This window comes from Gallinula chloropus (assembly GCF_964237585.1).
Source record: "Gallinula chloropus genome assembly, chromosome: 1".
NCBI lineage: Eukaryota > Metazoa > Chordata > Aves > Gruiformes > Rallidae > Gallinula > Gallinula chloropus.
This window is the reverse complement of record NC_140085.1, coordinates 97,902,291-97,917,765: the sequence shown is the minus strand read 5'-3', so window position 1 is coordinate 97,917,765 and position 15,475 is coordinate 97,902,291. Positions and strand designations below refer to the sequence as shown.

At 37.1% G+C, this 15,475-nt stretch overlaps 1 protein-coding gene across 1 annotated transcript in view; it reads right to left on the bottom strand.

Annotated features, from left to right (window-relative positions):
- Nucleotides 1–4,646: 4,646 nt before the first annotated feature.
- ARL13B (ARF like GTPase 13B) overlaps nt 4,647–15,475 on the bottom strand; it is a gene marked incomplete at both ends in the record, with an annotated part of 42,050 nt that continues 31,221 nt past the window's right edge. The window contains 5 exons of the mRNA XM_084263197.1: nt 4,647–4,723; nt 10,560–10,628; nt 11,081–11,197; nt 11,679–11,910; nt 13,202–13,298. Of these exons, the coding sequence (XP_084119323.1) occupies nt 4,647–4,723; nt 10,560–10,628; nt 11,081–11,197; nt 11,679–11,910; nt 13,202–13,298 (592 nt within the window). The remainder of the gene's footprint in view (nt 4,724–10,559; nt 10,629–11,080; nt 11,198–11,678; nt 11,911–13,201; nt 13,299–15,475) is intronic.

Genomic DNA, 15,475 nt, shown 5'->3' with positions numbered 1-15,475 from the left:
AAATACCACCACCACTAGCACATCAACATCCTCCAAGCCTAGTGAAAAGAAGAAACAGGACATTACTGTGACTTTCACTGTTCAGTTTCAAGCATTCACAGCTTCCTGGAGGAAGCACAAAATGAGGCTTCACCATTATTAGGTAGTGATTTAGACATAAAGGACAGACTTAGCAAAATTTTGCTAGGTTTTATGGAGATCAGTGTAATGGATAGCATGGCTTTTTGGATAAAAAATAGGTAGAAGATTGTGTACATTAATGCTATTGGGATATAGTACTCTTTGAGAAACTTTCTAGTTTTCTGCATAATAAATTTTAGGACACAGCTTTTTGCAGTATCAGAGGTAAACATGGTGGGAAGACTGACTAAGCGTCAGTTTGAGGTCTGCAAAATCTACTGCATTCTGAAGAAAATTTCTAAGTGTAGACAAACACTTCACAATCCTGAGTCTCCTATTCTTCTACAGTCCTTCATTCTATTATCTGGTTGCTTATCAGTCAAGTCAGTGTTTCAATAGCGTGACTAGGCTACCTTATTCAGGCTCACCTGCCTTTCTTGGTCTTCATGAGTTTAACTCATACACTTTGCTCATCGTCACTCAACTTTTCCCTCTCCTTAAATCTTTCCACTAGCCTAGCTGGAAGATAGTTTGAAGTGATCTTAAAGTCATATTCATTGGGGAGTATAGAGAGATTGCTAACCATCCCACGGGACACTTTTCTAAAATCTTCTGGACAGCACAGATTTTGTTACCATAGAGCAGTTGCCAGAGCAATCCTAAGAAAATACAGCTTATACGAACTGTAGAGCCAGGAAATAGGAAAAAACCCAAACCCACCCATCCCAAAACCCCTCAAAAAACCAAGGAAACAAGAAAAAAAAGTATTTTTCTCTCCTAACATAAACTTGCCACAAATAACACTTTTAAAATACAGTTCCTCACTCCATTTACAGATATATCTATTGAAATACCATGGGGTGTATATATATTCTCTTCAAATCAGTGAAGTACTTCAGGTTGAATGAATCCCAGAAGCTAGGAAGCTAACAAACAGTATGGCAAAGTTAGTGGGTAGCATCCTGAAGTTAGAGTACTAAGCTTTCAACTAAAATACTAGAATATCCGAGTGGAAAAAAATACTTCTTGAATGTTATTTAAAGTGAACACCCCAACCCCCCCACCTATGCTGCTTTACATTGTTACTGTCCATCCATCTTTTCTGATGTGACATTATTATGTCCAAAAAATAACCCTTCTCAGGAAATATACTGGTTCTACCGAAGAACATTGTCACAAGGTGACTCCTGGCAACCTTATTTTAAAAGTCACCTACGATAGCAAACTGAGAAATCCAGCGACAGATGGGCCTCCAGAGGTTAGAATTAACTCTTCTTTTAGTTTCAAGGAAAGGATAATCACCACAGCCTTTATAAAACTCATGCAGAATTCACATCCCAAAAAAAAGAGGTAACACCAGCTGGAAGCCCATTGCCAGTGGGGTGGACAGGGTGCCCCAGGATCGCCCCTTTCACTTGCCTCACAGGCCTCTGTGGCTGCCTTGCTGCTTCCATCCTGATCCTCACAGCCCAGGCTCACAAGAGGGCCATTAGGAAGCTGGCATCAGCTGTCTGCGGCCAGTAACTCTTGTAAAGGTTTCTCTCTCTGTCAGGACTGGGACTGAAACAGAGATCTCGCAAGATTATCAAACTGCTTCCTCAAAAGTCAACAGTGCTTTTGTCTCACCTCAATACGAGCGCCCCTCACTCACTGCGTGCTATCTACATGGAGAGCCTCCATGTCACAGACGTGAAACTAAACCGAAGGGATACCAAATATAGCTACTTTCAATAATATAATTATAGTTGTTATTTTCTATTAAAACGTTTCAATCTCTGAGGTTCTTCCTCAGAGTTTTGGCTAAAAAGGAAAACAACGATGAGAATGGCTTATTTTGAGGCACAGATTCCCTTTTACATAAATTCATCTCATGAAAATCACTACACCTTGTCTCAGAAGATACATTTAACTTACCTTAAAAGTGTTTTGTCTACACTGTATTTAAAATGTTGCATGCAGATAATGCAATATATTCTATTTACCTAGGGCAGTTCTGTTGTTACCACCAGCGTCAGTCCAAATACTCACTTACATTTTTAAAGTGATGTTACTGACTGAAAAGCATCAGAACCAGATGAAATCTTTTAATTTGCACAATAATTATGGCCTCTGAACTTAAAACTGTGCAACTTATTACCTCTCAAATATTAAGTGCACTTCATATATATAAATGTACAAGTAACTTAGTGCCTATCAATATATTCTAAATTTGACCACATTGCAGTTGTAAAAATATGCAAAGATTCCATCTATGAAGTCTCTTTTGTACATTTTAGCAATGCAAATGAAACTTGCAGCCATTAACCATTTATGACTCTACTTCCTTCAAAAAAATTGAAAATTTATGATAATATGGGAAACACGTTGATGCTGTGCATGAGTTTTATTCTAGATGTAAATGTCATCTTGAGCAAAAAAAGTCAAGGTAGCACAAATTACTAAAAAAGTACTTTAGTAAGTAACTACAAAGCATATAAACAAAGCTGTACGAGACGCTTTTGAATACTTTGGTCACTTATTGGTAAAATTTATTTTAAAAAGCAGAAACAAAATTGATACATGTGTCCACACACACAACACACATTTCACATAAAAGAATTAACATCTGACATTTGAATTTCTCGATTTTTGTTATTACAGCAGTATTTAGCTTTATTTTTAATAACTTTCATTAATTTATTTTAGAGAAGTGTTTAAATAAAAGAGTAACACATTTCTAGAAACTGAAGCTGAAAAAAATGCCTGTGAAAGTGGAACCTTTAAGCCAAAAAAATGCAATTGGTGACATAGCTAAAGACAGTAAGATTGTGATTGCACACACACACTCATACCTAACTTCCCCTCCACTTAACATTGTGTTTGTCTGGATTGAAAATGACTAAATCCTGAGAATAATCAATCCGAACCATGTTACACTATTAGAATACAACAAAAGTATTCTCATGCTGATGGTCACATACAAATTATTTCATCCTTACACTTAACTAGCAAACTTGGAATATTTCTCTAGTCCTCTCCACCCATTCCAAACTTAATATTCCTAAGACTGATCCCTTCCCCCCAACATACTCTTTAGAACTCTTAATCAATAATTTTATTTTGATTAATATGGTAGATCTTTATTTGTGCAACTCATTGCCATAAGGGGTATATGGCAAAGATTTCTGCTGTCAAAGTGCTGAACGTAGACATTGCATTGTTTTAATGTCTCCTAAAATCACTTGGTAATACACCATGTTGTGGAAGACCGAGAGCATAATATAAGAATCACCAAGAGCTGATTCTTCAAAAATACCTTTGAACAGGGGCTGCATCCTTGCTGTAACTAAGTGGCATAATGATATACCATTACACAATATGCCAATGGCTGTCTCTGATGTAAGAGGAAAAACATTTACATAGGAATATACCCAGTTGTAATCCTCATTGTTTATGTATCACTTGTGTGTGTTAATTTTGCAGTAAATAAACAACATTACATGGAAGTATTATACAGGTCCTTAAAAGTCTGGGGTTTCTTTACTTTCCAAGTTGGCATTTTAGTTATGGAGATTAAAAACTTCTGGCGCTTATCTGCATACTGGTTGATTCGGTTTTCCACCAGAATTGATAACTGAATTAGTGCAAGACTTTCACTCTGTGCAATTTTCTTGTATGTTGTACAAGACAATATAATATTCACTGGTATTCTTTCAACTGAATTTATTACCTATGCCAAACCCAGTTAACAAAACAAAGAAAACAACACATAAGAAAACTTTCAGACAATTCAAATTACATTCATTTTGTATAAAATGTATTTATCTTAAAGTTTTCTTTCTATCTTCCCCTGCTCCCATTCAGATTTCCAGAAATATGAATCATGTGTCTGATAATGTAATCCCTAACAAGAGGTATTGCTACTGTAAGAGATGTCAAACATACTCTATTTGTATGTGTTTGACTATCAGCTTTCTAATGCTTTCTAGGTATCGTTTTATTGGTAGTAAGTATGCGTTTCCACTCAAACTTTAAAATAATTTTATAAAAAGTTAGAAAAATATACTCAATATTTGTTGCATAATGGTCCTATATTGACCCTGTCATACATGAATCTTACAAAATGCCTTAGAATCATTTATTACCTGCAAAAATACCAACCACTGCACAGCACCTGCAGAAAGGTCTTGGTGAGAATATACAATCCAGTATTATGTACTCTTGAAGGTATTTTTCTTCAGGTTTACAGCGATGTATTTTCACAAGTCAACCCAATAAATATTCAATGCCATGTTCATATGAGCATCCATGGATACACAGACCTTTCTTGATTTCATGCTAAATCCTGAAGAACAGCTGGTGATGTGAAAAGTGAAAGTCTGATCAAGAAAGTATGCCAGAATGAACTCCAGGTGTAATCACCACCAGGTTATTTTGCAAATAAAAAAGCTGACAAAGTGTCTTTTAAAAAAATTTTCCTCAAAGGCAAAAATCATTACTCATATGATTTCTTTGACTGTGTTTTTTAAATGCTGTTTGTGATCCAGTTAAGCAATGACATCATGGGTATCACTGTTGGGTCTTTGGCGCATAGTCAGCGGGGGCAAAGGTTTTCCATAGAAATCTGTGTAGGGGATGCCAGAGAAGAAAAACATATTAATTTGTCATTTACCATCTTCCTTGCTTAAAGGATGTTTAAACAAAGTAGATACTTGCTTCCTTAATGAAAGCTAGGCAGCCCATAAGTGTAGAGCTAATTTCTACAAGCAACTTCAGACATAGTGCTAATTAGTGTCTGGAGGTGCATTGGCCAAAAGAGAGTTTAATGACATCTTGTTATACATGTATCAGCATTTGCAAGATCAAGCCCAAAGGTGATCTGTAAACATCCCTAAAAATAGGACATGAAACATCCAGAGTGCACAAATAACAACTGAAAGAATGAAGTATCAAAATTTGAATGTTGCCGTAGTCAAGGCTGCATTGCAATCAAGTTTAAGTAACAATAAAGCTAAGCAGCATCCAAAATTTTGGGACCATTTAAGCATGGCACCTCTCTTGAAAGCTACACTAACTTTCCAAAAGAACTATACATTTTAAGAATTTTTGGATTGAAGTGCAACACTTCCTTTTATCAATGAAGGATTTTAAAGTAGTAAAATTGTTCAAGACATATTTAAGTACAACAAAAAAAGAGTATCAGGTATTCTCAAACATTTGTGACTGATATATAAAAGGGGAAAACACCCCAACATGCAGATGGGTACATGCAAAGCTTTTCACAAGAAACTAATATCATGAAAGATGGTAAGAGGAAACAGGTAGAAATCAAGAAAAAAATAAAAGCAACTTTTTGAATCATTCAAATCTCCATTTTGTTTATACAATGTCCTTCTCAACAAAGCCCTGATGTCCTGCCAACACAAAATTTGACTTTAATAAACCATAATTTTCCAAGAAAAATATATCCTATTTGTTCTAGATAGACAATAACTTGTGTTAAAATTACAAATTATCAAAGCAAGCAAGTTGTATTCCATTACTATACGAATATGTGTACAGGTCTGTAGGATCAAGGTTTTAGCTAGCCTTACATTTAATCAGTACAATAACACTTTCATATTGTTGTAAATCTTTTGATTTAATAGAGCTATTTTCTGTTACAGCAGCATGTGAAAAGCAATGAATGATTATTCAATTGTGGTCATTTATGCCTGTCTGGAGGGCAGATGCCCACCAAAGTCACTCCATCACTCCCCTTTTCAGTTGGACAGGGGAGAAAATATATATTGAGAGGCTCAGGAGTCAAGATAAGGACAGGGAGAGATCATCCCAGAATCAACATCAGGGGCAAAACCAACTTAACACAGTGAAGTAAAGAAACTGTCTAATTTATGATACTGCACTGCACACACAGTGACACCAGAGTCACATAATAAGAAGCCTGACCAGATCTCAAAGCACCTTCCCCCCACCCCTCCATTCTTAGCAGACTTTACTTCAGTCATGATTTTGCTCCCTTCTTCCCTCTCATCGTGGCATGGGGTGGGGGGGACAGGGACTGGGAAAATGGGGTTCTCGGTCACTTCTGTTTTCTTTTTCCAGATCTTAAAACACCTCTACCTCTCCTCCCACCAGTCCCTTCTTAACAGACTTAACTCTAGTCATGATTTCACTCCTTTCTTCCCCACCATTGTGGCACAGGGAGGGGTAGGGACCAGGAAAATGGGAACTTTGGTCAGTTCCTTGCAAATTGGTTTCCTTCTTGGCCAGGGGAGGGGGGGACGGGCATTCATCCCACACACCCTTCCCCTGCTCCAGCGTGGGGTCCCACCCACAGGGTACAGCCCTCCACAAACTTCTCCAACGTGAGTCCTTTCCCACAGGGCTTCAGCTCTTCACCAGCTGCCCTGCTGTGGGTCACTGCTACAGCGGGCACTAATAAATCACAATGCCTCTCAGTCCCAGTCCCCCACAGGGTCACAAGGCTCCCCCCAGCAAACCTGTTCCAGTGCAAATTTCTCCCTTGCTCATCTCTGTGTCTCTTATCTCTTTCCATGGGCTGCAAGTGCTGGCGGGTCACAGCATTTCCTGTAGGCCTCCACCTGCTCCATCCAGCATGGGGCCTCTCCATGGGCTGTAGGTGGGGTCTTGGCCTTTTCCATGGACTGTAGGGGGACACCCGCTCCACCATGGGTTTCTCCACGGGCTGCAGGGGCATCTTTCTGTCTGGCACCTGGAGCACCTCCCCCCCCAGCCCTCCCCACCCGTGGTGTCTGTACAGCTCATTACATCTTCTCACTCCCTTCTCCGATGGCAAAATGCCACTGCTTGCGGGTTTTTTTCTCCTATATGCGATTCCCAGAGGTGCTGTGACCATCACTGATGGGCTCAGCCTTGGTCAGCGGCAACTCTGGCCTTGAATTGGCCGATGTTTACTCTTCAGGGCCTGCAGAGAGCTTCTGGCTGCTTTTTGCAGCAGCCATCTTCGCAGCCCCCCCTTCTCTAACAGCACCCAGCTACGCAAAACTGTGACAACGGTAAATGAAAACCTGGACAACTGATGCTTTTATTAGTCAGATTCTTGAGGTCTGTCAGACCACTTTAAGACTAGCAGACAATTTTACCTCCTGTAATGATAGAGGTTTATCATTCTGGCAAATGTATCCTCCCGTGGCAATAAATAGACACTCATTACCTAGTGTTATGCTAGAATCATTAGCATGACTGGAAAAATTGCAGTCTTTACTGAAAATAAGTGTATAATTAAAGATTTATACAATTGACTCAACTGCCTGATAACTTTGCCTAAATATCCAACATTATATTCTCTGCTAAGAATGACACAAAAATGACTCAATATTTATATATTAAATAGCCTGCTCACCAACACCTACATTTTTCAGCTTGCACATTAAGCCATTAAGACAGATTTATGTCTCTGAGAACACCCTAGCATTAAAACCAGAACTTCAGGGGTTGTTTCAACCTCAAACCACACTCATTTTATCTATTTCAGCAGTAAGGTCTATGACGTACCTGTGACTTCCTGAAAAATCGTTTTTAAGACAAAAACAAAAGGACTAACTGCTATCCTAACTGACAAAGACCTGTACTAGAATGCATGGGAATACTGAGAAACACCTATCCCTGTGTTTTCCCGTGGGCTACAAGAAATCAACACTACAAAAAGCTGTATCTGTTTTGAAGCCTAAAGAGGTCAACTTACACTCAGGAGGTAGTGAATGTTTTGCTGAGTCTCAGACATAGACTTTGAAAATGCTCCTGAAAATACCCTACACACAAAACTGAAGCTCCTTAAACTTCTAAAAGATGATTGTTAAATACTTTTTTCTTTCCTTGCTCTCATGGACACTCACAATTTTACCTGTACTCCTGACAAAAGCATCTAGTGGGCATCCTACTGGAATTGAGGTTTCTCAGCCTCGTCTCTATGAAGGTAGGTGCCCTATACAAAGTCTTTTCACCCACTTGGCCAATAACATTTTGTCAGAGCAAACTGTTCAGCAGAATGCAGTATTGCTATAAAAAACAGTGCACCTCAAATAATCCCAAAAATCTACAGCAAAAAAAAGCCTTACTGAAGTCCCAGCTAAAGGAAATTAAAAACAAAACCAAAAAACTTTCAGCTTTCACTATAATTTGTGCCTTCAAGACATTGGTATCGATTAATCATGAGACCAGTAAGGAAAGCAGGCCTTTTCATTTCAAAAAGATTGAATGCCTAAGAAACTTTTAAAACCACCTTTAAAGTGAATTTTGAGCAAAGCTGGGGCTGGGGGTAGGGAGTGGAAATCAAAATTGATTCTCTGCTAACAGAACAGCGAAAAAAGTTGCTCTTCAGAAAGATATCAGGACCCAACTAAAGGTTTGACAATGCCAGAACATGTGTTTGAAGAGCTTTTTTCATTTATAAATAGTGCTTTCCTAAGAGATGTCTTCTTGCTTTCTCTGGATTTTCTGTTATCTGTGTGAATCTTATGAGTGTCTCAAAATTCCTGAAAAAACTAAATCTCAGCTAAGAGCAGGCAACATCTTGAATTCAGTTGCAAAATTCTCAGCACTCTGTTTCCTCTGGTCTTCATTACACCTCTGTGCTCAAGAGGTCCTTCCCCTACCAACATGTTTTCCATCTTTAGATTTCAAAATCTTTTATTATCCTTATTGTACAAATGGAATAAATTAACACAGGTCTCAGGCTACTAACCTACACCCCTGTGTGTAGGAAACCCAGCTTTAGCTTTTGTCTTCCCTCTCTGCCCCACCCGTGCTCTTGTTACAAAACGCAACACCTCCCTTAGGCACAGATAAAAATCGAGTATCCCCCTTCCCTTTCTTCCCCTTGCCCTACCTCTTCATCTGGCTTTTCTTTCTTGCCGCCTTCTCTCTATATGCCTTAAGAAAAAGAGCAAGATGGTTTTATGATTAAAACTACAAATTTACATTTTATGCATATGAGTTACACACTTGTGAAAAATAAATAACTAGTTTTGAGAGATCTTAGTTCCCCTTTAGGCATCTTTTGCTTCTTTGGCAGACAAGGTCCGTGTCCTGTTGCTTCAGAACTTCAGCAGGTATGTCCACAGATCATACTGCCACTACATGATGGTAGTATGACCATGTCAGCCTGAAGCTCAAGGATCGCTACAGCCACACTGAGCTCTTTTCTCCAAGTCTCTTAGTTAATGTTCTTTGTTCAATTTTTGTAAGCATTCCCATTGTCTTAGTCTGGTTCTCCTCATATTACTCCAGATGTCTCCATACTCTTGGCTTTTCAAAATTTGAAAAAAATGTAAAAATGAAATAATTATAATCTAAAACTGAGATAAAGATGCAACATGAGCATCTTTAAAAACCAAACTTCTGTGGTCTTCTAAAAATAGAAAGTAGTCATTACTGAAGAGGCTAATCAAGAATCTACCTACTACTCCTTGATATTGCTAGTTATTAAACTTGTTTCTCCTAGCAGTTTGTGAACCTTCAGGGACACTGGCTCTTCAGGTAAAGCAGCAGATTCCAAGCTTTGTCACTGACACCTCTCTTTGCAGACCAACAACCTAGTTTTCAGTTGGAAGTCTCACTACTTCTGCAATGAAATTTATTCAGAGATGGCCACGTGTCTTCAGCTTTCCTTCTCACAATAAAACATTGACAAAATTTGTACAGACAATATGGAAACAGGAGCATTGGGTAAAAGAAACTGTAAAGTATCCCAAAAGGCAATAGGAGGAGCCAGCGTATGCACAGCAAATTCTTCTGGATGTGGGCTATGGTTCACAGAACTACAGAGACACACGGGGCCCATCTGAGTTCAGTATTGTGAAGCAATTTGCATTTCCAGATCACATCACAAGATCAACGTGGTAATGAACAGGCAGCTTAGCACTGAACCTGGATGTGGAAAAGCCACCATGGATCCCAAATCAATAAGCCGTGCTAGATGTCTCCAGTCCTGATTAGGTGTTTTTGCAGTATCATCTCTGCTTAGTACCTCATATCTCTAGTGTCCACGTAACCCAACTCCTTTCCCCATTGTATCAGATATTGATGAACTGACTAAATAAGGACAATGGAAATATACTTCCAAGCTTTTATTTCAAATGCAGCATGTGTTTATACTCTTCAAGTAAATGGTCTTCGTTATATAGCACTTCAGAATATTTAGGCATGTGCTTCTGTGCAAATCACTTCACATCATCAAGAACTTCTGATACCCTGCACCACTTTAAACTTTATAAAGGAAACTGAGAGAACTTATTCTTATTGGTAAAATAAAAAGAAATAAGACTTGAAAAATCAAAAAGATGCTTTCCACTAAGCAAAATGAAAATTGGCATGAAGAGATTAAGAAAAAGATGAAGAATGAAATGAATGTAGAAGTGAATGAACAATGGAGAATGCTTTAAAAAAAGTACAAAACCCAAAAGACATTAAATTACCAGAATGATGAGTTTCACCAAGAGGCTCAAGTTTTCGAAGTCTATTAAGTTTGGGAGTTCCCCAGCCAACTAAAGGAAAACAAAGACAGTCAAAAAACACCACGACTTGCTTCTGATGAAATGTACAGAAGCCAGCTCTCTTTGGGAGAAATTCAAGCATTTTTAAATATCAGAAGTATGGAAGATACTCTGTATATAATGAATAATGATGAAATACTTTAAAAATAAACTGATTTACCTTTAAAAATATTTATATCTTTAAATCACTTTTTCATGAGTGAGTAGTCAAGTTCCTGACTTTTTTTGTGAAAAGATTAACTTCCCCCAAGGAATAGATCAAATCAGAAATGCTGAAAATTAACACCATGAGGTGGGAAATTGCATCCAAGATATCCTAGAGAGGAAGGTTTAGCAGTATATCTCTGTATGAAGATCATTCCAGTTTCATCATCCACAAATTAGTGTTTTAAAGGATAAATAACCACAAATTGAGACATTGATTATTGTGTCAGTACACTTACCTGGTGGAAGAGCTGCTGGAGGTGTAGGATTTTTGGGAACACTGTCCTCTGTATTAACAGGTTCTACTCTGTGGCCCCTTTTTAATTTTGGTTTTTTATTCTTTTTCTTACTGTTATCTATACCAAAAAGAAACAAGGCATTACATACGATACAGTTGTGTTCATAGCATATTTGAAATAATTTTTTAAAATACAATTGTTGGGGTGAGATATTTAAAAGGTTTGGACTGAAAATGCTGAAGTTACGTTACATGAAATGTAAAATTTATTTGACATTTGCTATAGAAAATAAACTGTGTGCATAAAATATATGCAAACTCCATGATTTAATCAAGAAATTCAACTTTGCTGTGTACTAATGGAAAGTGGACCACGTATTTGATTATGGTAAAAACAAACCTAGTTTCAGCTATTGTATCAGTCACACTAACAAACATTGCAATTTTTCAAAGTAGATTTTCCAGTACAATAACCTAATGGTGCATTTTTATGTTTTCAACAGATTAACTTGATGTGTAGCATCATGAAAAATAATACAGGCAAAGGGAAGAACTATGTGAAAAACATTAAATGACACATTAAAAGGAAGCAGTTTTACCTGAGTCAAGGCATTCAGAGGCTTGCTGCTCATTCTCTTCTGCATGCTGCAAAAGCTGTGAAGTTGTAGAATTGCAATTTTCTAGTCTACTATCATTTGTATTTCGGCTACTGCTACTTGATAAATGCTGGGCATCCATTTGTTCCTGCTCTGGTTGCGATTTCGAGACTATCGCAGCCTTTTCCGTCTCCAACCTTTGCCTCTTCTTTTCCTTTTCAATTTGTTTTTCATTCTAGAAAAAAAAGTATGATTTTTTAATAACTTCTACTACTGTAAAATGACAAATGAGACAGGAAGGTTATTTTAAAATTCAAAATATTCCTAAATATTTTTCTGTGCCACATCTACATAGAAAAATAATTTTTAAACAAGTGAAGAAACTAGATTTCCAATATTCTGTTCAGAGGAAGGGAAGAAAAAAATTTAAAAAGTGGGACTAGCAGCAAAGTACAATTCTTTTTAACTTTATATACTTTCTTTTCTTTCTTTTTTGTTATATGACTAAAAAATGTTCGCTGTAAAACAACATTGACAGCCCTGAACAAAAGGTTAGAAAACTCCTAATCACAGAGTCACAAGGTTGGAAAAAGCCTTTAAGATCACCAAGTCTAACAGTTAATATTTCTTCCTTTTAATTTTTTAAAAAATATTTTAGTTAATATTTCTTCCTTTTAATTTTTTAAAAAATATTTTAGTTAAATTACACATGCACAGACTTTAATTATCCAGAAAGCATTACCATGATTTGGTCAAAACCCAGACACAATAATATGCTGTTTCATAGGTTCCGTATCACTAAGTCACTATCTCTGCAATACTCAGCTATACCCTTGTCTTCGTACTCTGTATGTAATTATAAAGTGTATTTGTCCACATAGCTTACTTTACAAGAGTATATGGATATGGGCACTTTCGTGCAGGAGAGAAGCAAATGTTTGTATTACTTACTAGAAAAGTCTCTGAGAGTTTATGTTGTTGCTTGAGATTATGTTATCTCAAGTCAACTGCATTAAAAAAAAAACCCATGGTACAATAAATAATTACCTGAGCTCAGAAACACAGGTTAAGGAAACTCTGTATATTAATGTGCATCTCATATTTCAAAGCTATGAAAACTTCTCAATTGTCTCAAATATAGAATAGATTATGCTCAGAAATTTAAATAGCTAAAGTAGTCAGGAAGATTTCATATGGCTCCTTACATCACTAAAAGCACTTTATAAGAAACTACTAGACCTTGAATATTTTCTACTCCTGATTATCCAATAGTTTACCAATTGTATTTATTACTTTTATCTTACCTTGTCTACAAAGATTTTTGTCCCTGAATCAATAACAGAGGATTTTCTTAACATGAAAGCATTGATACAATGCACACAAGACAAGACTGCCAAGATTAAAAAAAACCCCAAACAACCAAACCATAAAATAATTCTGTGCACACAGACTTTTTTACTCATTACCTCTCAGATATTTGTTAGTAGTAGGTCTAAAATGATCCAGATTTCCACATTTTCTCATACCTCAGAGATTACAGCAGATATAGGCTGGAAGGGGTTTTCAGAGTTCCCAGGCTCAGGGTCTTCCTCATCAGGTACACTTCTCCCTTCTTCTCTTTCCCTTTGTTGTTGAGTTTATGTTGTTGTTGTTTTAGTGTTTTGGGCATTTTTTTGTTTTTTAATTTTATTTTGGTTCGAAGAGGTAGAGGAGAAAGAGGTGGGGATGAACAAAGAATTATGAAGAAGCCAAGCCATGAATTTTATGTAATAGAAAACACTTATTAGGTCATCTAACTCATCCTCCAATTCATGCCAGCTGATTTTTACAACACACTTCTACATATGTTCTATTAACATTCTACAGAATTCACAATGACAGGATTACATCAATAAAGCACAAATATACATTATGGCAGAGGTAGAAAAACAGGCTGCCAGGTGCCTGAGTGTTCAGTCAGCACTTCAGGAAGGAGAAGCAGTTTCTGAGGACAGGATTTGTGATGTGTTGCATTTTAACTGGAAGGTTCTGTTTGTTCACCAGTATGCTGAAATTTTCATTCACAAATTTTCACACTGGCCGTGTTTTATAACAACTGTTTCATGGCATTCAATAGTTAAAAAAAACACCCTATGTGGTGGGAAACTAGACTATCTAAAAACTATTATTCTAGTTTAAATATACCTCCAATTCTAGATTCTTCTTAATATCCATAAGGGAGAACCAATACCAGACTCTTTGGTTTATGTAGTAATAGTTAGGGAATTGTCTTTATTTCAAATAAACTCAGAAAAGTTCAGAAAGACACAATCCCCACTATACTGTTGTTGCACTACTGCTAATTATGTGTTATGTATCAGATCTCTATGCAAAAAGATTAAATTCTATGTATTAAATAGTATATAATTAATAAAACATATGCTTATCAAATACTTTTCACCAATGTGGCACTTGCCCAAGCGGAATCACTGTTAAACCTACTTTACAGCTGCAAGTTCTGAGAGAGGAACTTCCCCGATGTCCAGAGGCACGGATAGGACTGAAAAGGAGGTCACCAGTTGGCCTGTGAAGTCCTATTACTTGAAAGGAATGGCCAGAGCTTCATTAAAACTTACTGGCACTACTCTCTCTGGTTTTTCATTTGTAACAACTACAACTAATGTATTGTGGAGGAAATGCACTTTTAGAAAATATTCAGGGAAGCAAATCTAGGGAATTACTAAAGTACTGAAACAGAATTGCACTTGAGCCAAGATTAACCTGTTTCTTACATTTAAGAAATCAATAAGCAAAATAAGAGTCAATGCTATCACTTGAATCTGAGACAAGGCAAGTAAAACTACCAAAAGTTAGTAGTTAGCTTTCCTCTAAGACACAGGAAGTTTAGCAAAACTGTTAGGTATTTAATACAATTCAGACCCAACCAATTCTTCCAGTGAACAAATATAATCAAGATCACACTGAGCAGGAACAGAATACATGGAAAATGTCTGTATCATCAGATGATCTCTTTGAAACATGTCTCAGAATCAGTCCTCCTCACCACACCTCTCAGCATGGCATAAACCCACACAATCCAACATGGTCAGAAGGTTTCATCTATGTAGAGACATCTGTCAGACTAACAGAATATCCATTTTTTTGTTAGGTTGTCAAATATGTATAAATACTGTGTCAGATTCCAATGTGCTTAAGTAATTTACTTGCTGAAGTAAACCAAAGCAGCAGGACTACGAGCCAGGACACAGTACCCTCACAGTTAGTTCTCACACTAACGGAGACTCACAAATCTCTGCCTATATAGGGTAGATCGGGGACAGGGGTGTTCAGTGAATTTCTTAAGAATGCCGCAGTAAAATGATTCACATCAGTCTCTAATAGGAACCATTGAGGGCTGCTCATGACCAAAAAGGATTTTGAAGGGAAGTAATAAATTATTTGTGCTGCTTCCCCTCCCTGCACCATCTTAAGTCTCTCTATTGCCTCACCTCCGGGATGTACTGAGATTCACTAAGCATAGTGCTGAATGAAGTTTCACATCTAGTCTTTGCTATTCACATATCTGTTACAAAGACTAACTTAATTTAATACAAGTTTATTTTGGAACACACTTGAAGGTAACTTAAGTTTAAATGACAGGATTATTTTTTTTGGGGGGTTAGCCTCCTGTGAAGTTATATTAGCATGGCCAAGTTTATTTCATGACTACATTTCAATTCTCAGTCATGGTATATTTCCAGCATAGAATGAATAAAATAAAGGGGACAAACCAGGCAAAACCTTGTAGGTCTTAAAGAAAA